We start from the raw sequence: 21,335 nt of genomic DNA, 5'->3' as shown, positions 1-21,335 counted from the left end.
GAGTGGCTGTTGCATCAAACATCAGTCAAACCTCTTTATTCTTCAGTAGATAAGTGCAATCAAGACCTCTAACATTTGCTAGTAGTATTGATTAAGTTTGCAAGTACCAGCACCCGCTTGGGGAAGCCAACCTGGCCATACTTGTCTGTGTAACTAAGTCTCAACAAAAACTTCCCTGGGAAAAGATAAGAGGCTTTAGGAAGTGATACCTGCCAAGACCTGTTCCATATTCCCAGTCTGGCTCCTGAGAAAATTCAAGCAGCTTCTAGCCTCAAAGATAACTCTTGAAGCAATCACTGATGAAAAGACAAAGCCTTGATCTCTCCCCAGAAGCTGGACTTGAAGTCTAATAAAGGCTCCTGAAGAAATATGAGGCATAAATTATTTCTGTTAAAAGTACGGAATTAAAGTTATGTTAATAGAAGTCATTTGGCCATCTGAGCAGTCTCCCAGCAATTGCATAAATTACTGACTGAACAAGGAGTTTGAACCAGAACATCATTTCATGGCCAGACCCTGACTGATTTCCAGGCAAGCAATAACAAGCACTCTGGAGGGAGCTGCTCTATTCTCAGATGAATGGAATTAATAAGCCACAGAAAGCTGTTTAATAAACAAATCCCCCCTTTTGCTCTTGTGAACTGTATAGGAACAGAGTATGTGAACACAAAAGCCTTTGCTATTTCTGTGTATTTCCCAGACCATTTCCTCGTCAAGCCCTTGCCCTCACTTTAAGCCCATCACTTCTGAGCCCCAATCTGCTTTGATCTGCAGCGCAGACCCCATGATGCTGCTGCCATTTCCTGAGAGGGCTTGTTGTCACCTCTATAAATCCACACACTCCACTCACAGGCCGATAGCTTTTCCACTGGTCTCTGCCTCCAGAGGCAGAGTGGCAGAGTTTTGGTTCAAATCTGTTATTCCCCTCTAAGACTCAGCCATTTGTAGCTCATAAATTGCAGCTTAGTAGATAGATTGAGACGTTTCAAGTTTATCTTCCCACACAAGTAACAGCAAATTGTAGCGTGAGCCTTGTGTGCAATTTTGCTCAAGTGCCCTGAGGCTGGGAAGCTGCTCAGGCAAGCTGTTTTGCTGGAGATGCACACTTCCCCAGTCACCATCTTCCCAACACAAAGCTCTCTTCCCTCTGAAGTGGCTCTGGGAAAGGTATGTATCCATCACTGCAGGCAGAAGCTTTATAAAAGGTCCGAACTGAAAACCCATGCAGTGAGCTAAAACTGCTTGTTTGAGGTGAACCATAGCAGAACTTTTTATTGGGTCAGAAAAAAAGTCCTTCAACTTCTTTTAATTGTACCTGATATATATATGGCTCTCTACATTCATAGGGAACAGCAACAGTCCTGCTGAATCACCATGAGACAAAGCCTGTATCTAGGCAGATCCAGGTTTGCAGAAGAAAGATTTCAAATTCTTTAGGACTAGGACTGGAAAGAAAGTCTAACTGTACACATGCACAGCATTTAACACAGGAGAGCTGGATCCTCCAGCTACTATCGCCATGAAGTTTAGCACCACCAGCAGAAATGACTATGGGAAACTGCTTTTCTTGAGGCATTTCCATGTGCAACTGTGGCTGTAATCACATCCAGTTTATCTATACTGTGCCCAAAGCAATCTCAGCCTCAACCATCTCTCCACAACCTAAGGCACAGAGATATCACAGTCTGGCTCCAGCAAAAGCTAATCTAGATTTTCATCATGCATAAACAAATGACTTGTGGCAAATACTATCCTTAGGACTGTGATGGTGTCAGACTGGAAGGAGCATCTCTGTCCCATCTGATTCCTCAGTCTGTGTCTGGGGGTCACAGGGTGATCAGTCTCAGAGAGCAGCCTGGCACACCTGCAAAGCCATGGGAATACCCCAGACCCCCTTATGATCCACCCCCACACAGAGCTGGGTTTCATGGGTTTTGGCAGCACATGGCAATTCCCCTGTGCAAGACCCCACCAGGCAATGGTGAGTATTTTGGTCTGATACTTCCTAAGCCTCATCTTCCCCTGCATGGAGACACTGCAACAGTCTGGCATCTTGGCCCCTTTCTGCCACTGAATTTTGCCTAGTGGGGAAGTAGACAGGGCTGTGAACTGGCCAAGACCCCTTGTTCTATGGCATGTTTTATACCTTCATTTCTATGGCATGTTTTATACCTGCAGCACTGATGGGTACAGATCATCGGCAGCTCCCTTTGGAAGCTGGTTACTGAAATCTTCCTGGCTTTCCAATTCGTTTGAAAAGCTGAAGCTCATTAAAAGAAACAAGCAGGGAAGGGGAATTGGCATGCTGCTCCATCAAGCCCCATCCCTCAGGAGCAAGCCTATCGCCACTGCTGCTTCCACCCAGCTCCAGTTCCAGCTTGACCTCTATGTACACACCGCTCTCCGCAACCCACAGAGACATCAAGTGGCCAAATAGTCTAATTGCACATATACAGAGACTGCAGATTTTGCTGAGGAAGGTTTGAGAGGACAGTGGGGCATCTCAGCTTAAGCAAAGTTGGGCCATTCACAGCCCAGCGAGACGTTTTCTCTTCGTGTCTTTACTGAATGTTATTTAATTTTATTCTTCCTTTCCCTCTTTTGATTATAAGCCTAGCAAAAACAAGACAAAAAATACAAACAGAAGAGAAACTAGATGATCCCTGAAGACGGAATGGTTTGTACATACCCCCCCCCGCCCCCCCCAGATACTGTCCCTGCAGAGGAGTGTGTGACAAAGCCCCTCGACACCACAATCTGCTAAAGGAGACCCAGGCACTGGAGCCTGTGTTCAGGCAAGAGAGACCTCAAAGTAAATAAACAGGTTGTGCAACTTATTTCCTTGATTTTGCCCTTTCTCTCCTTCTCCCTGTATAAAGTAAATCAGCATTGGTCCCCCCCCCCCCCGAATCCCTGCTGTAAGGTTATCAGCAACACAAAGCAGAATGGAAGAGAGCCTGGAAAAGCTGAAAATCATTTTCTATTGTCAGTACCCTGGAGAGAAGTCTTTCTCTTAGAGAGCTGAGAAAACGTTTCAAAGCTAATCCTAGCCCAAAGCTCCCATCAGCTGCTCTTTCTTCCCACACCTTCCCCTCTGATAATGAGGAACTGTGGCTGGGGAGCTCGGCAGCAAGCCCAGGAGCCCCAGAGATGCTGGTAGGTACCACCCCCAGCTGCTAATGCTGTCAGGAGCCTGGCAGTATCTTATGGGAATCAACTTACTAAATCTTGTATTAAATAAGTTGATTCAGAGGGCATTTCTCTCACACCAGATGCTAAGAAGGTGAGGAATTATGGGACAAGTGTTGTGTGCAGGTGTAAGAGGTGAAGGGCACTTACAGCTTTTGCAAGCCAGGCTTACAGGTTTCCTGTGATTCAACTGTTAAACACTGCAGCAGGGAGCAGTCCCAAACCTCACTGCTCCCTGCAGTGCTATTCCAGAAGAGACCTTTGCTTTCCTGCTCCCAAGCACTTCCCATCACGGGCTGCACAAGAGCTGAGAGCATGCCCAGAGGTCGACACGTAGGTGTGAAGACAAGACCCCATGCCTCCAGGACTGCAGTTTCCCCAGGTATCAGCTTAATTAAACACATGACCAGCCCCTCCTGCTTCAAATAACTCTCTTCAAGTTTTCCATTTCCTAGAAGGAACAAGAAGGAAGAGTCCTGGGACAGAGACTATGGACCCCTGAATGGAGAGGCCAGGCTGAAGGCATGAAGAAATCTTGCCCCAACCACAGTGTAGAGGACAGGCTGGGCACCAGAAGACACCAAGCACGTGGCTAATTCAGCTCTCAGACACCCTGCTATAAGTTTGCCACTACAAAAGGAAAGCATGTGTGATGGGATACAGGCAGGGATTGTTACAGAAAACCTGTATTAAACCTGCCAAGACACCAATGTTTCACGTTGAGGTTCAGGCACTCACTTGAACCAGCAGCCCTTGCACTCCTGAACCATTGAATTATGCCCAATTTCCCCCTGACACCCACCTTCTCTTCTTTTCCTTCTGCCAGCATCCCACTGCTGCCTGTGGAGGTTCAATACCAAAGTCAAATTCAACATGCTTCACACAGCACCTTGGGAAATCAGCTGCCTGACTCCTGGGGAGAATCAAATAAGAGTTGCTTCCTGAGCAGCAGAACATGCAAAGCCCATTTTCCTCCAGCAACCACCAGTGTGGATTCTCTAGTGGCTAATTAGTTGTGCACCAGCTGCAATACCAGGATGCCACTGGCTAATTTCACTAAAACTCACCTGTACGTTCAAAGGTTAGAGGAGCACTGACAGAGTTTCAGGTCAAACCCCAGGAAGCCAGGCAAGGAAAAAGGTATATCCCAAAAGAATTTCCACCCAGAAGAGTTTCCCCAGCTCAATCCAACACCTCCTCAGTAGCTAGACAATAACCGTGTGTTAGAGAGAGCAAAGCTTGTTTTACTACACTTCAAAAGTCCTCTCTGGGGAGAGCAGAGCTCCCCAGGGCTCTGAGCAGTGCCCTTTAATACACGTTTGAAAATAACATCACGATAAACTCTTCCAGCTAGCTTTGTCTTTCCAATGAAGGTTTAAAAGCTATGCATACTATACAGCACTGACACTGCTGCAGTTAGAGCTGCATGAGGAAATTCCGCTTTTTAAATCCAAAGCTTGTTTGCTGTTACCTACAGTCCAGCCCAGGAACCGGGAGTGCAGCTAGGACAGACGTCACCTGTGGTTGTTCCAGACAGCAGCACCTCTCTGAAACTGCCTTCCTCATATCAGCTTTAAGTCAGGACAAAACCGCATATAGCTGCTCCAGCTCTGTGCATATCAAAGAGACAGCTCTATTAAACCCAAAGGACAATTGTCCTCTCTGTATTTCAGATTGGTCTAAAACTGTGCTACAGGGGACAATTAATCTTCAAAATCAATTTTTTGTCAGGAGGCTAAATTTCAATTGTCTCAGGAATGGTGGTGCTGGGCTGGTAATTACTGTCTGATGAGGCAACCTCTGGATTCACTGCCCAAGAGAACACTTATTATTAATAACTTTTGTCACAAACCCCAGGTCCTTTTTTGACTTTGAAACACCATGATGCCTTATTTACTGTGTTAAAAACCTCAAGCTGTCAGGAGTCAGATGATTTGCTTTGGGTTTTCATTGCATTGCGAGACAGGGAGTAGATATTCCCTTTTCCCCTGGAAGTCAAAGCAAAAACCCCAGTTTGTTCTAGAAGAAACACAATAAAAATGCTAATTTGCTTTCCTTTGCATTTGTGTCCTTTTTCCCTATGACCCACTCCACAATAATCCTGACTCCCCTACATCTTCCTCCAATTATTTTCCACGCAGTTGCTTGTTGTCTGGCTGCTGCACGCACTTTAGCCTTTTGGCTCCCAGGCTCGCTGCTTGCCATCACCCAGAGGGACACAGCACCCAGAAGAGCCTCTGAGCACACCCAGCAACAAGCCTTGGAAGCCACAGAAACACCAGTTCTATCTACCGACTCAAGGTGGGGCTGCCCCAGGACTGTGCACCCTGCAAGTGCCAAGCTTGGCTCCCAACAGCCAGGATATTTCAGGGTTTAACCCAATGACAGTGTCAAATGCCTAAATCACTGCAGAAGCAGGACTGATCCAGGTCTCCCCTCTTTCTGAGGGACACCTAAGGCTCCCCCTTACACTGTTCTCTTGGACCTGGGAGCTCAGTTCATCACAGAGCAACAGAGCTTGAGCACCAGGGACCGGAGAGCAGTCTTACCGGACTAAACTTTTGTAGCCAGCACACTCTCCTGGCACAGCAGGGACATGGCTTTGTGTCTCAGTGAGCAGATGGAATAAACCACGGGTTTTCAACTTGCTAACCACCTACATTTTGGATGCAGAAAACTGATACGCTAGTGCAGTGGATGCTGCCTGGAGAGTATCTAAGTCTCCTCAAGCCATGAAAGCAGATGTCAGCCTGAGCCAGGCACACCCCACACACACACATCACATTTCGTGGTGAATAGCCCAAAATGTGTCAATATACTGATCTTCTAAATCATACTTCCAAAATACCAGATTTCCCCAGGAGACGTCTGGTGCTGGCAAGGCGTTTCATATTCCTTGCTGGGCACCAGGCAGCTCCCGCTGCAGAGCTCGAGTCCTTCACCGGTACCCTCAACCCTGCCAACACTGCACTGGGAGTTTGCGTTGAACTGGAAGATGGGCCCAGCTCTCCTAACTCCCAGTTTTGCATTTTTTGCCACAACTGTCCCTCACAGTGGAGGAATCCCCAGTGTTTCAGGAAATCGGGCTCTGCAGGAGGTACTTTTTACTAGCAAAGGGCTTCTACTGAATTGAATCTCCTTTAAGTCCCTGCATGCTCTTCATTTTCCAGCTCACCCAGCTAAAGCTCATTTGATTTTAAAGATAACCCAGTAAGCATCAATTAATAAAATTAACATTGCAAGGATTGGATTTCCCTAGTGCATGAGAAAGTGAGATTAAGGGACAGGCCAAAAGGGAAACAGAGCTGACATTTCTGTTATAAAAAGGCATTTCTGTTTGTTAAATCCTGGACATTTTCCTTTGTGCAAATGAAGGTTCAAAGAGCTTCTGCTCTGCAGAAGGCCAGGCCAACACTGTATGTAGGTGACTAGATCCCTCCCAGGCATTGGAACAGGCACCGCACAGGTCTTGGAAAACAAGCTTTGTCCAGGCTGGTCCTGCATGCCATGAGAAGCAGGAATGCTGCTGCAAGAGTTACAAGCAATGCAGACATGCCAGGTCCCAGTTCACTATTGCAGGCTCTGCTGTCCCCAGATTCACTCTGAGCCCTGTCCAGTCTGCACAGGCTGGAGCTTCTCCATCACAGAAACACATAGTGATTTTCCTGGGGAATGAAACAAATAGAAGGAAAACTCCAGAATAGAAAAGAGTATGCATGACATGTTTGGAAATGAGGACAGTAGTGTCTAAAAGACCTATCACAGTGTTTCTTTACATCCTGTAACATTTGCATTAATATTTGCACTAGCTGGTCACAGCTGGAAGAATTAATTCTCTGTTACAGAAGACCAAATTAAACTTGCTAAAAGCCCTGAAACTAAAAAGTTTGATAGAAGCTCTCTGCTGTCTAAATAGTCTGTTGAGTGGTTAGCAGCAAATTAAGCTCTTTCAGTCTTAACCACAGAGCCATTCTCTTACCACAGACTGGTATGCTTGTGAGACAGCTTACATGTACATGGCTAAAGGCAAAACACATCAGGAGGACTCTCCTGAGCTGCAGGTGTGTTTTCTGAACAGGTTTCCTTCCTAGCACTGAAATGGGAGTAATCCGTTTAGTGACCTCAATTACATTCTCGAGCACAAAACATACTTTGACACCTCAATTCATATATCATGGACACACCACGTATGTCAAGGAAAAAAAAAGGAATTGCAATCTTTGTTACAAGGAAATGCCATTAACCAATAGACTGGGGTTGCTGTAAGACACAGTTCAGCCCATGAAAAATTAAAGGCAACATAGACCTCTAATGCATCATGTATCAGGAGAACCATTAAGTAATCAGTCAGCATTCAGTTTTATAGGGCATTTTGGGCATAATTCAATCTCCATTCATTTTAGATCATTTCTTTAATGAAGTAATGCACTGGACATAAATATTTCAATGCAACTCTCTAATGCCCTTTGAGTAGCAAGCAGCCTTCAGTAACACAGAACCCAGAATGCAAAAAGGAAGAAGGACAAGAATCCAGAATAGTGATGTGCTTAAGTCCATGGGATTCAGGCAAATGATACAGCTGTGCTTTTGGAGCCAAAAAATTAAAGAGACAGCAACAGCAGAAACAGCCAGTATTAGTGAGCTGCTGTTCCTATAGCTAGACTGCCTTTCCCTTACATGTGCACCTCAAGCAATTTGGGGTAAGGATTGTTTTTCTATTTCGGGTTTGTACAGCACCGGCATAGTGGGATGCAGGTAACTCCTGCAATGGAAGTTCCTAATATTCTTCACAGCAGTGATGTTTTCTCTGCCTTCATGCACAGCAAAAAAGGAACAGTTTAGCAGGAAGAAGGTTTCCTTGAGTGCTTTTGCCCCTCTTTCACAGCACTAAGTGGTAGTTTCGCTACAGAACAACTCTCTTCCACAGGTTATGGTGGCTCAATAGGAGGTTTGAAATAGTTACTGGCAATTTACTACAGCAGCTTGGCTGCAGGGCCTGGGGCAGTGCTCTGTACCAGCCGGTACCACCTCCAGCGCAGCAGAAGCCACCCACACCAGTTCCCTTTGGAGGGAAGGTTGCAAGGCCAAGCTTTCAGACAGGTTGCTTGACATACAGGTATCCAGTATAGCTTCCTAAAAGCACTACACATCAAAAAGTAGCTGCAAGCTCCTTCGCAAAGCAGCAGCCGCACGCTTCTCTGGGGTTTTGCTCACACCATGGTAAGAAGAGATTCTCTAAAACACAATAAAGCGCTGCAAGCCAGAGAAAACCATTTACTCCCTTTGAACCACAGGCTGAACTATTTCACACCAATAGCTAAAACAAACATGGGGGGATAAGCCGGGAAATTTATTTCAGCATGTAAGAACCTATTTCTATTCTTCTGAGGAGAAAGAAGTAAAGCAAAATACTCACAACAAAAGCAGAGAAAAATTTAAATCCATCAGAAGAATAGGAAAAAGCATCTTTCCAAGTGTGAAAGGGCCTGTTCCCAGAAGAGCAAGCTGGGAAAAACTGGCTATAAAAGGGAGGTGCCACTTGATTGAGGGCATTAAGAGCTTATAAGAGAAGGTGGTGGAGACTGGCTCCTGGCTGGAGCTGTGGGTGGTTGGTTACTTGTCAAGAAGCAGAACTCCTTGTTCTTTGGGGAGTTTTGGCTTTATTTTATGCTTTAAAACTTGTTTGGCTTTTTTCTTTCTTTCTTTCTTTTTATGTCCTTGTAGCTGGTGTGTTGTTGCATTGCTAGTGAACAGCATTCCTGTGGCTGCTACCTGAAGTCTGAGGTGATGGCAGTAAGCAGCACCAGTCACAGCTCACCAGAGCTTGCCCTAGGGCGGAGGTAGGAGTCCAGGGAAAAATAGTGACCCTGATCTTACCTGGCTTACACTGTGTGCTGGCAAAGGGGCTAAATTAATATTATCTCTACTATTTCAATTCTGCTATTTCCTCATTTTTGAGTGTTTGGCTTTGCCACATAACTGACATTATTTAAATCCATGGTTTTGGCACACAATTTCTATAATGAAATGAATAGAAGATGTGCAATACTGTCAATAAGAAAATTGCCCAAATATTACCCTGCAAGCGATCAATAGTTTAGGTGCCAATGGTTATTACCAACCATGCTGCCAAATGACACAAAAAAATAGAGGTCTCCAAAGACCAACCTGGAGGAGGAATCCTCTCTGCTGTCAGTTCCCAGCTGCAGTGTGCTGAAAGGAGCAAGGCAATGGTACAGATCTCAAACTGTGAGACCTGTATGTAACCGATGTGATACAGCTATAACGTGAATAACTGACCCCATCTAGTTGTGTAAAGTGATGCTCAATCCATCAAGTGTTTTGACTTCTGGAGGGCTTCAAATGGCTTCATCCAACAGAGCCCACCTGTGCTTTTTGGCCCTGAGGGCTTTGCAGGACTGAAGCACCATCAGTGCATCTGTCTCAGCTTTGATCCCTCCCTTGGCACACCTCACAGGTGGGATCATAGGCTGCATTTGCCAGTTGCTCCTCTGGCCTGATCAGTCCATGCGGGAGGCACGTCTGCGAGAGGGAGCCTACAGCTTCACCGCTGTCTGCTGTGGGGTGTCCGCACCCCGAAACCCGGCTCCCTTGGTGCAGTTACACGTGTTGTGCTTGAGATGCAGCTGTAGCTCTGCCACTGAGCAGCTGTACAGTCTTTTCCTCGTCTGTGGTCTGGCCACTAGAGAGAGCCATGGTATAAAATGTGCTGCTCTGGAGCGTCCCTGGGCCCAGCACAGAACACTTGAACTGTCATCGGTGCAAAAAAAAAATCACTTAAAAGGAAGATAAAGCATTTTTCCACCTTCGTTGGTTTTTTTTCAAGTTTATTATCACTTATCTTTATTAATCCAAGTTTATTTTCAAGCCTATGTTTTTAATTTGCTCTTCATTTCCCAAGGGAGAGCTGGCTGGGAGGAGAAGGGGCAGGCAGACTGACAAGTATTTCTCCCATCCCTTGTTAAGGATATTGGGGGAAAAGATTTCTCACCAGAAAGGATGGGATTGCACACCATGGTTGGTACTGAAACTGAGTTAAGTTCACTCATGTGAGGAACATGAAGTTGATAATATACCCAGTAAATGTGGGGTAGAGGTATCAAAACACATGCAGGGGAGCTGGGAACCCATTTTCATAGTACAGAGGTATCAGTGTTAGCTGCAATGCAGTTTTATCTGAAAGTAAAAGCAGCTTAGTGTAACACAATATTTGAACATATTTGCCTTGCTGACAGGCTGGGTTGCATTGCTCCAGCCCTGAGCCATGCTCATGCAGCTGAACCGCTTTTGGGACTGACCCAAATCCTGCACAGAGCTACGTTTTACACACATTAAGGTCACAGGGGGATCAGCACTAACTTCAGTCTTTGTGCTGTGTGGTACTCAGGGAATAAGATTCAAGGAACAAGCCCTCTCTGATGTTCCCCTTCTTGCCCAGGTTCGTACTGCCTTCATGAATATCCCACTAACCAGCTACAAAGGTGATCATCTGTATTTAAATGATTTGTTGTTTTATTTCTGCAAGAACTTCCAATCCTCTGATTTTTAGGGTTAGCAGCTCATTTTGAGTGTCTTGTGTTCAAAATTCAGGTGGGTTGGAGTTGGTCACTCAGTTTGGTAGCCCAGATGGTGAAATCTTCAGTTGTTCCTGGGGATTTTATCTCATTCTCTCCTCAAGGGATTTTATCTCATTCTCAAGGGAATACTTGCTCTATTTGCACACCTGCAATTCAGCAAATTGGAAGAATATTTAGAGAAAACAAAATGTTTTCAGCTGAGCAGGAAGTGACTTCCAAATTACAGTGATTGGTCCTGGGGTCCTGTCAAGCAGCACATCCTGATTTCAAGCAGACATTTTCCTGAGACCAGCTACTAGTGTCTGTCCCACAGAGAACAAAAGCCATCCCTTCTTGGCCTACCTGCTTCTGACAGGAGCCATTGCTGTCAGCTCCACGGGGGCACTGGTTGCTTCCCAGCTAAAAGTGCAGAAGACAGAGAACAGCAGGGCTAGGAGGGATCAGCTTTGGTCAGCTGTTTCAGCATCCTTAGAGATGAGGCAAGCTGGCATTAACTTGCACCTTTGCACAGCTGAATTAACTCCTGGCATCAGGAGAGCTGGTTTAGGTTCCCAGAGGAGCAAGTACCAGGAGGACCTGGTCTTCTGCTGCTGTTGGGACATTACAGTTCTCCCTGTCAAACAGAGACCTGCCCATCCCAGTTGCCTGTACTGCTGCACTTGGTCCATCTTATCCCATGGGGATGTCAACAGGACACAGCTGCTGTCAGATCTGCAGTCATGGCCATACTCGGAGCAGCTGTGGGTCCTCTCTGCCTCAGGGGCTGCAATGATGCATCCCCTTCTCCCATGGGATGCTCTGCACCAACCCTCCCAGGCTCCTTGTGGCAACAGGGGCAGCAGTCCTGTCTGTGCACAGGACTTGTTTCCTCCAGTTGAGGACTTTTCCAATAGGATGAGCTGGCTGAGTTTGCTAGCAGACTAGAAAATTCACTGAGAAACCCTTGTTCTTGATGCCTCCCTTTGCCTTTGGAGAGGAGACTGCAAGCAATCTCTTCCTTCAGACCTGTCTGCACACTTTATGGTGGGGACGTTCCTGGACATTGACATGCACCCTCAGGCTGGCCTTCAGTAGCTCATCAGTTGTGAGTAATTAACAAGTAAATAAAAGTACACAAGCGAAGTGCTCGAGTGGGGTTTGTGTGTCCCTTGACAGGCTAAGAACAACTTCTTGGGAGAGTGTGCAGTGTGGCAGCTGGCAGCCAGCGGTGCGAATAAACCTTGTGTAGCCAGACATCTCACCCTCTCCCCAGACACCACCTTCCCCTGGTAAATCTCCAAGAGTTATATCAGTAACTCTTAAAACTGCAGATCAGCTCTTTTCCAGCCTCGCTGGGACAAAGCTCACGCTCCCCAAGTACCCTCTGGTGACATGCACATGCATGGCTGTGTCATTGCCCTCCAGACGCTGCCTGTACCTGGGGAGGATGAAGAGGGGAAGAAGATCACGGCATGGAGCACACGCTGGGTAAGTGCCCGTCCCAGCTCCATGCTCAGCCCAGGGAAGGGGACGCCGGTGTGCTTCTGCACCACGCACCTGGACATAAACCCTATTAGCAAGACACACGTGTGTTCCTCTGGTTCATAATTAGGCACTGCGTATGTCAACTGTGTTTTAATAAAAATGAAACAGCATCCAATTCTAAAATAGCCAGGAAAAAAATTGTCCTGTGATGCGGCATTACGCTGTTTATACATAAATAGAAATCATGTGGCGGTCCTGGAGCCCCAGCACCAGCTAGGGGCTAATTGTGTCTGTGTTTGAAGCCTGGCCTTGAAAGGTGAGTCACCGAGGTGGAGTTAGGATGTCTGTTTTGGAGGAAAGGGCAGGACAGGGGAGCTATTACTAAGGCAAAAGCAGTGCTAGGGGAAAGGAGACTTTGTGAAAACTGAAGTGTCGGTGCTCAGAGCTGCTGCACACCACCACCACCATGAAACAAGAGCATGTTTTGGCACAGCCGCTTGGGCCCTTGTCTTGGGCTCTCTGGGTTCAGAGAGGTATAGTATGGATATTCAACAAATACCCAGCTGGTAGACTCAAGTTCTGTACTTGTTTTAAACTTGGTTTGCATTCTGATCCTAGGTGTCTTTTACTAAATCTCTGTTTCACATTAACTGTGTCAGGAAGTCTGGCCAGGGTGAAGCAGGATAAAACTGATGGACTCAGGGTGCTGTTCAAGGATCACTGTCTCTGAAAGAACAAATCATGGTGTTGGACACGTGTACCTCTGACCTGAGATAACTGATTGGTGCCAGGAGCTGACACTTGTTTGCTAGCAGGATGGCACAAAGGATTGGGATGTAAGACCTGGTTTTGCTCAATATTGAGATTGAGAAGGAATAGTCTCAGGCATAACCCAGCGTCTCAATTGGCAGAGGGATGCTCTCCACCTCCAGGCAAACTGTAAGCCACCAGGTCTCCAGGAAACAACTTGAGAATGGTACATACATACCATGTGTAGTACACCAAGTCATTTGTATCTCAGCTACCACAGCTTGTGTACGCTTTGGGTCGCTCTGCAGCCATGGTTTGCCTCATGAACAAGAGGAGCATCAGTTCCAGATAAGAGAATCATGTTTCCCCATCAGCATCAGCTTCCAATGCAAATTGTGAGCCAACACACAACAGCTCAGTTTAGCCCTGGCTGTCGACCTGGATGTGAAAAGCCATTTACCTGCTGTGTGTGAGCACCCCCCACCCTACAGTTCATTCCACAGGCAGCCCCTAAGCAGGGCTCAGCCCTCCCAAGCCATGAGCAACACACACCAAAGTCTGTCTGGGGAAGAGGCCCCAGTTACACAGCATGGACCTGGGCAAAAGATGACCATCTGAACATGTGCCCAGGTGGGAAATGGCAGCGGTCACCTACAACTCCTACCTTACAGTGCAGGACGGAGCAGCCAAGTGGGCAGTCAGGCTGCTGGGAACTGAGCAGTGCTGACTTCAAGCAGTCTCTGCTGGCTCACCTTCTCTCATGGGTGGAGGATACCTGGGAAACCTGGATCCATCACCAATGGCACAATGGATCACCACCCGTGTCCATACAGTTTGAGAGCTGCATGTGACTTGGAAACCCGGAGATCAGCAATTCCTCTGATACAGCAAAAAAAGAAGAAAAAAAAAAAAAGTCCCCAGGGGCTCTTCAATGTTCCTTTTGTGGTTGCCACATACAGTCCTCTGTGTGCACATCCCTGCAGCAGGTGAAAGATGCTACTCAGGGCTCCAGCTGGCTCCCCCTCCCCTCCCACCACAGCCTAATGCTTAACCAAGTGCCAAGGCTGGCATGAAAGCAGCCTTTCAAAGAAAACAGACCAACCCAGTCACTTCAGACAAGAGGCTGCAATAAATTGTAAGTTGGCAGAGCTCTTGGCACTTCCGAGTGCCCTGTTTTTACAACTAGGCTCTTCCACTGCTAGCCATGTCCTAGTATTTTTCATTTTCGAACTGTTTTGCTCGTTCCTACCTCCTCTCCCTGCTAATACCTAAGGGACTCAGAGATGGAGTCAGCAGGAGGTAAAGAAGATGTAAAGGCATTTGAAAGCACTGGGGTAGTGCTGTGACACAGCCCCTAATGAAGCCCAAAACTGAACTCAGTTGGAGTCAGAGCACTCCAGCACCAACCCAGTCCCTGGGGAAGGAAAGCCCCTGGCCCACGCAGGGATAGCCTCGTGCACGCAGCAGCGGGATGTGAAAGGGCTCTCTGCTCCCCTGTGCAATGGTTATACTTGGCAAGCAGAGGGAAATGAGTAAATAAACATAAGAAAGGTTTACAGTTTGCACTCAAGATCTGGAGTTTGTATTTAGTAACCTCCCCTTTATTTTAGCATGTTCCATCACCAACTGAATTCGTGACATGGAAACGGCTTTGTGTCTGCTCATATTTGAGCTGCATGTGGCTGCATCCTCAGCTGATGCCTCTGAAGACAACAGTCAGTCACAGGGCATTTGCCATGTTTCCTTCTTGCCTTCCATCCCACCACTGTCGGTGCGAGTTGTTCTCGGGAAGCTTCAAGCAGGCTTTCTGCAAACTGAAAAGCCTTGTTAACAAAAAAAGAAAAAGAAAAAAGTATCCTACCCTTGCAAATAATTATACTGCTTTATTTTTCAGTATCAGAGTCTCAGGAAGTGAAACAGTCCAGATCCTTTCCAAGATATTACACAGCTTTTTTTCCATCTCTCTGGCCACAAAATAATCAAATTAAATATAAATTTGTTGTTTTGCTACATCTATTACATTGGAAGAACATAATTATTGGTAGAAGAAGCTAAGCTCCAGCAGCCAAGGGTGGAACGAAGCACTGTTTTCTCCTGGCTCTTGTGTAACCCACTTCAGTGTTCCCAGAAAAGCACACAGAGGGACAGAAGGATGTGGCGGATAACAAAATACAGCGGTTTATTGAACAAAATGGGGCAAGGCAATGTTCCCTTTACATTCAATGAGAATTCAGGAGTACGAAGCAAAACATGCTATACACACACGGACATGATACTTTGGTTAAATGTCATTCAGAAGTTCTATGCCAAACCTGATAAAATTAGAGAGTGAACAGTCAAAAATAAGAAAAAAAAAACCTAGGCTTGCATAGATGGCTTATTGTCAGTGCGCAATTTATATTTAAGGATTAGCTGTTGCAACACAGGGTACGCTTGCAGCTCTGAAGAATTTAAGCCTTCTGACTAATCCATCTCATCGCATGGCTAATATTTAGATTCAACAGGCTGAAAGTTTATCCTGAAGAGCTAAATGAGACAACTGCAGTTATTTCTCTGAGGCAGTGAACTATATTGGAGTGACCAGGTGCAGCTGGAGACACACCGTGGAGTCTACTTAGAGTGAACACTGATACAGTGGAACTTGTTTACTGTGAAGTAGAAAATACTCATTTTGTGTGCCACTGTCCTCTCTGGGACTCTCCTGAAGAGCCCAAACTGCACAGCTAAGCCTTGCCCTGTGCGACTCACAGGGAGGAGGTGGCTGATGATATCTCCAGCCCAGAAGCTGAGGGCAGTGCAGCTTCTCAACACAAAACCTGTGTCCCACAGCCTGTCCTGGGCGTAGCAGTCCAAGCGGCACTTGTGTGCAGCACAGCCAGAGCCTCCACGGCAGTGCTGCACAGCCAGAAACGTGCTACAGCACGTATTTTAAAGAGTATAGTAAACTGGGATCCTGGGATCTCTGTAGGGTTATGCCTGTCCTCCGCAACAAAAACCAAAACACCCCCCCACCCCCCAAAAAAAAAAAAAACACCAAGCTGCCTGTGTATACTTCATGCGAGGGGCACTGCTGTGCCTCAGCGCTGCATCCCACACCCACCTCCCAAAGCAACTGCAAAACTGAGCATCTTGAGAGAGTGGAGCAAAACCGAAACTGTCCATCAGCTGGGCATGGATATAGGGCAGAGTAACCCTCAGTCACCCCCAGATGGGAATTCCTGCTGCAGCATCCTCCCTGGCATCACTGCCAGGAGCAGGACAGCAGAGAGCTCAGTCACCCATGAGTCCATGCTATGAGCCGTGCTTCGTTTCCTGTTGCACCTCGCACAGCCTTGCGGTGTCAATGCTGCCTGGAGGAATGGCAGGAGCAATCTGCTCGGGTGACAGACACCCAGGAGATCATTCTGTGTAAGAAGCGATGAGTTTCATGGACCGGCTGCACTAGATTACAAAAGTGTAAACTAAGTAGGGGAATCCTCACACTGTCTCCAAGTGCTCCCCTTTATATATAAATTAGCAATCCACAGTTAGTTTGCATACAGGTTAATATGAATTAAAATTAAAACCTTGATAATAAAAATATATAATATACACATTGATCAATAGCAATAAACTGAATGAAAACACTAGAATGTAACAGTGGCTGTAATTTGGCACAAAATAAAAATGCACAAAGCTCTTGCACTGTAAAAATAAAAATCCATTTTTTTTCCCCTTAAGTAAGAGAATGTTATTAATCCTGATTCAAATCCTGACAGGTGGGAATGCAGAGATATAAAAATACTGTACATACAAGATCCCTTTTACAGAGTGAAGCAGACTGCAGCATTTGGAACTTCTGTCCTTCCTCCCCAAGAGGAGAAATTCAATGATGAGACTTTATCTATCCCCTAACAGCTGATATTTTCCCACCCCCACTAAGTTCAAAACCATGAAATTCTTTACAAAAAGATGAGATTAACCTGTTGGATCTACCCACATGACGACAACTGCTTCTCGCTGCAGGAAGCTGTACAGTCCACATTAAGACAGTGTTTCATAGCAAGGTGACTCAGATCAGCCTGCTGAAGACGTCGAGTATCCCTGCATGTAAGGCACGATCACTCGGGTTCGCCCAACCTCTCTTCTGCAGACCATTGTGCTTCGGACAGAGGTGAGGAGGTGGCGAGAGCTCTTGCTGGTGAGGTGTGCCTACTATGGAGGTTAGGAAGTGCCAGGATTTCACGGTGATGAATTTTCCACGTGGCGCCTGTTGCCTTGTTAATGCAGAGAGTCAGAAAGGGATGCAAGACCTGAATGACCTGGGCAGGGGTCCCAGTAAGGGCTCCGACATACTATTAAATCCAGAGCAAAACCATAGGCAAAACTACTGAAACTTGGCAAGAGAAGACAAGGAAAAAATAAAGTTACTTAAACATTTTTCTGTCATAGAAAGGAAATATTGCTCCGATTGTTTCTTTTAAAAAGATCAACTTCATTGTGCCTCTTTCCAGGGACACGTGTGCAAGGTCCTGATTTTGCATCTCGCCTACACAAGCTGCATCTTCTTGACTCTCAGCAGAACTGTGGCTGCTGAGCCCCAAGATGAATTGGCTCCTTGTTCATCCATGATCTTAACTCAACTCTTGTTGACTTCAATGGGACCATGGAATCTCCTTCCAAAAGTGGTTACTAAATATGCAAGTCCAGTTGCAACCTTTGCGTCAGGAAGTCTCTAACCTGCTGACTGCATGAGGTATATCAGATGAACAATTGCTCTGTTTATACCCCATTTACTACATGTTTTCGTCAGCTACCATTCCTAGCATTTCTGTCTCTCTCAACAGGTGTCAGCCCCTTCTAACAAAACCTCAGGGCCCCCCTTTTCACGAGGGTTATGGAAAAATAAAACAGGAGAAACATTTACAAGGGACAGCAAATGAATAAAGGTAGGGAGTAAGAGTAAAAAGGTAAGGACTAAGGGAGGATATAGAGCAAAGCAGCCCATAAAGCATTCAGCACTCCCTGAAGGCATCCAAGGAAGCAGCAGATGCTCCTGGGATCCTTCCCTTGGGCTCTTGCCTCTTGATGCCATGGCTGGAGAGCTTGGCTGACCTGAGGAGGCCATTAAGGCGATCCTGCAGCTCCACAAAGTAGGCACTGAGGTGTTCTTCAGACTTGACCCAGCTTCCAAATAAAATCAACCGGAGTTTTCTCTCCTATCATTTCCACTCACTCCCACTGAAGTCAACAACTTGGATATTCCCAAGCATCCCTCCTGAATTAACAGGTTCTTCAAATGTCAGCAGGCTCAGGGCCTTCATTACTTTTCTGATTAAACTAAGTCAGAAGTTACATCAGCCAAGTGCAGTGCAAGAAAGCCCATCACAGCCAGCTACAGAGGCCCAGGGAGGGCCAAATTCCTAGTTGGCAATTTCCCCTTGCCCTGTGCAGAGGGTCACCATTTTTCCCCCATGCACACCAAGTACAAAGCACAACTACTTTCTGATTTGGCAGGATTTTTCCCATCCAGTTTTCAGAGGTGCACTAGATGATACAAGCAGCAGGGCCTGGACTGGGGTGTTTGTAGAAAGTGTTAGTTCATAAAATCCCGCCAGGCATCCATTTCACAACAATAAATACTCTGATGGCAATGGAGGGGGAAAAACCCACAGAAAAAAAAAATAATGGCATTTTCAGCAGTAGAAATTTTGACTGTTACATGAAATACAAAAATAAATTTTTACAAAATAAAATCATTGCAGATGAGGTTGCCACATTGGCCCAAGTTATCAAATAAAAAAGAAAAAAATACGGTCTATGTTGCTCTTTTTCCAGATCCTTTAAAACAACATTAACACTTCTGAATGAACAGAGATGGAACCAGAAGAGGGAACAAGGCAAGGACAGTAAAATCTAGCCGCTGGCTGAGGTATTTCCTGAGAAGAAACAGCAAGCAAGCTAGAACTTGCAAGTCACTTAAGGGTTCATGCAGGTGAGCAAGCTCACCGGTCTGGAAGCAAGGGTAGGCAGCTAACAGGATGCTGCCGATGCACAAAGTCCTATGTTACAACATTTTTGGCCAGTGTATGCCTGCAGTAGAGCTCTACTGGGGGTTAACTGGTTCTTCACAGGTCGTGAACTGCTGCCAACATCCCAGTGGGGGTAGGAGATGGAAGTTTCTTGAGTTGTTGGTCAAGGCAAGGCATGGGCTTGCGCTGTGGTATTAAACATACCCTTGTAACTTATGTGAAGAAGGAGTTGTCTTGTCTTCCTAGTGATTTGCCTCTGTAACTATCCTGACCAAGGACAACAGCCAAGCTTAAGCCTTACAACTGCCTTGGGGCTTGAATTGTGCATTAGTGCAAGAGCAGAGCACCATGATCTCTCCCAATTTCCTATCGGTGCTCCATGCCAGCACGTGCTCTCCACAAAGCTCTACAGAGCTGTCAGGCTCCTTTCTCAGGCAGATCGGTGGCAAGGGCAAGTACAGTCACAGCTCTGCCTCCCCTCCTCAGCAAAGCCAGCAGCAGAACTGCACCTGCCAGCAGAAGACAAAGAGCGTGGTGGGACAGACTCAGTGCCGGGCAATAAGGAAGCTGGGCTGCAGGGGCAACACAGCCAGGCTTGCTGCCGTGAACTGGACTGGCAGATGAGTAACTAGCCTGCACTCACTGAACAGACTCCAAGCCGGCGTCTAGATGCTCAGCTTTGTTGTTTAAAAATGCACTTGAAAAAATGGCAAAAAAAAAAAAAGATTAAAAAGACAAAAGAATTGAAATGAGAGGAGGCCAATGGAAAAGGCTACTTGTTTGTGCAAGAGAAGAATGATTTTCAAAGAGTGGAGGGAAAACAAGCCATCGAAAGGGGAGAGAGGGGAAAAAAAATAAACCACCAAAAAAAACACTGCATGGGCAAATCTATACAGACAACTTAAACTTGCAGACCCTGCCATGCCCTAGAGACCAATAGTTTTATCCTGACTGGACTCTGCCTGGGGTGCTGGACGGAGCAGTGTAGAGGGGAGGCAGTCAACACAGACATCGTGTGGACTGTTCGGCACTCTGCGTCTAGCTCAAAGTTGCCTGTAACAGTAGATTTTGGATTCAATGCTCAGTGCCCATATGGGCCTCCTTCAGTCCTATGTTTTCAAGACATATATGCTGGTTCAGACACCAGTTACTGTACTCAAGTGCATCAGCAACTGAGCTAGGAGTTACAGTAATTCCTACTTGGCTTCAGTGAAATTCCTTGGCTTCTACCACACCAAAGCTCAAAGCAGGTGACCAGAGAGGTCCCTTCAGGCATTTAAATCTGTTTGTATGATTCTTCCCAATCCACAACTCACAGCTTCACCAACTCTCTGGCATGTCTTAAAAGTCATGCACACAAGGTCTAATTTCAGTTAAAATTGTATTTCCTCTTAACTCTTCTATCCTATATCCTAAAGCTAAATGCCTGGTTAACATTCTACCCAGACTGCTGGAAACCCTAGAAATACAGCAGTTAAGAAATTTTGTTCCATAGGCAATTTCTTCCTCACCAGTCCCAGCTTCTGGCTTTTGCTGGTATATGTTATGAAGATCCTCTCCATCCTGCAAGCTAGCATGACTGTCAGGTTGCCTCAGCTGTCTTACCCAACACAGGAAGAAACATGTTTCCTCTTATAACTCTTTGCTTAATCATCCTAATATGGAAAGGACTTGTACTTCTGACATTCTGCTGCATTGCCATAACTCAGCTCATATCTTGGATTTTCCTCCCTGTTGTACATGCATCTCTTTGTTCTATTTGTCAAAGCTCCAGCCAAAAGTTAAAAATAAAAATAAAAGAAAAGCCTCAAAAGAATGTAAGAGGGAGCTGTTAAGTCAGCTAGTTGATTCACACAGCTCAGTGGCGGCTAGATTATACTGCACTGCTTAGGTGATCACATACAAGTAAGAAATTGAAACAACAAGCGTTCCTTATTAATATGATGACACTTAAAGAGGAGATCCTGGGAGTGGAGGCTGTACCTCCCATTGGGTAAGGAATTGAGAAAGTTGCCTGGCAATTCCAGTAATGTTTGCTACAGAAGAGTCAGTACCAAAGCAAAGGCTAGCACAGTTTACTGCTTCCTACGGGAACCTGGAAAGCAAAACAGAAAGAAAAAATCTGTAAGGATAGATCCTGGTGAAGAAAATACTACCTGCAGTCATCTTTTACTTGTCCTGCCCTCTTGGATATCTGTGTGACTTCCAGGGTACTGGTAAAGTCAAATACCAAAATGGGAACTGTATGTTACCCAAGTAAAAGGAAAGATAGGTCCACAAGAGAGGCGGACATTTGCATTTCTTCTAGGCTGTGAATGTCACT

General features: G+C 46.0%; 1 protein-coding gene across 3 annotated transcripts in view; it reads right to left on the bottom strand.

Moving 5' to 3' along the window:
- CCDC50 (coiled-coil domain containing 50) overlaps positions 1-21,335 on the bottom strand; it is a 193,274-nt gene that overhangs the window by 133,254 nt on the left and 38,685 nt on the right. For 2 of the 3 annotated variants that reach the window (XM_075507151.1, XM_075507152.1), the window contains one exon: positions 16,044-21,107. In XM_075507151.1, the coding sequence (XP_075363266.1) occupies positions 21,088-21,107 (20 nt within the window). In that variant the 3' untranslated portion in view covers positions 16,044-21,087. Of the gene's footprint in view, positions 1-16,043; positions 21,108-21,335 lie in introns of those variants that run through there. The other variant, XR_012776445.1, reaches the window with a different exon arrangement.

This window comes from Mycteria americana, chromosome 7, assembly GCF_035582795.1.
Source record: "Mycteria americana isolate JAX WOST 10 ecotype Jacksonville Zoo and Gardens chromosome 7, USCA_MyAme_1.0, whole genome shotgun sequence".
Classification (NCBI taxonomy): Eukaryota; Metazoa; Chordata; class Aves; order Ciconiiformes; family Ciconiidae; genus Mycteria; species Mycteria americana.
Note: the sequence above shows the minus strand (reverse complement) of the source record. Positions and strands in the feature narration are given on the sequence as shown.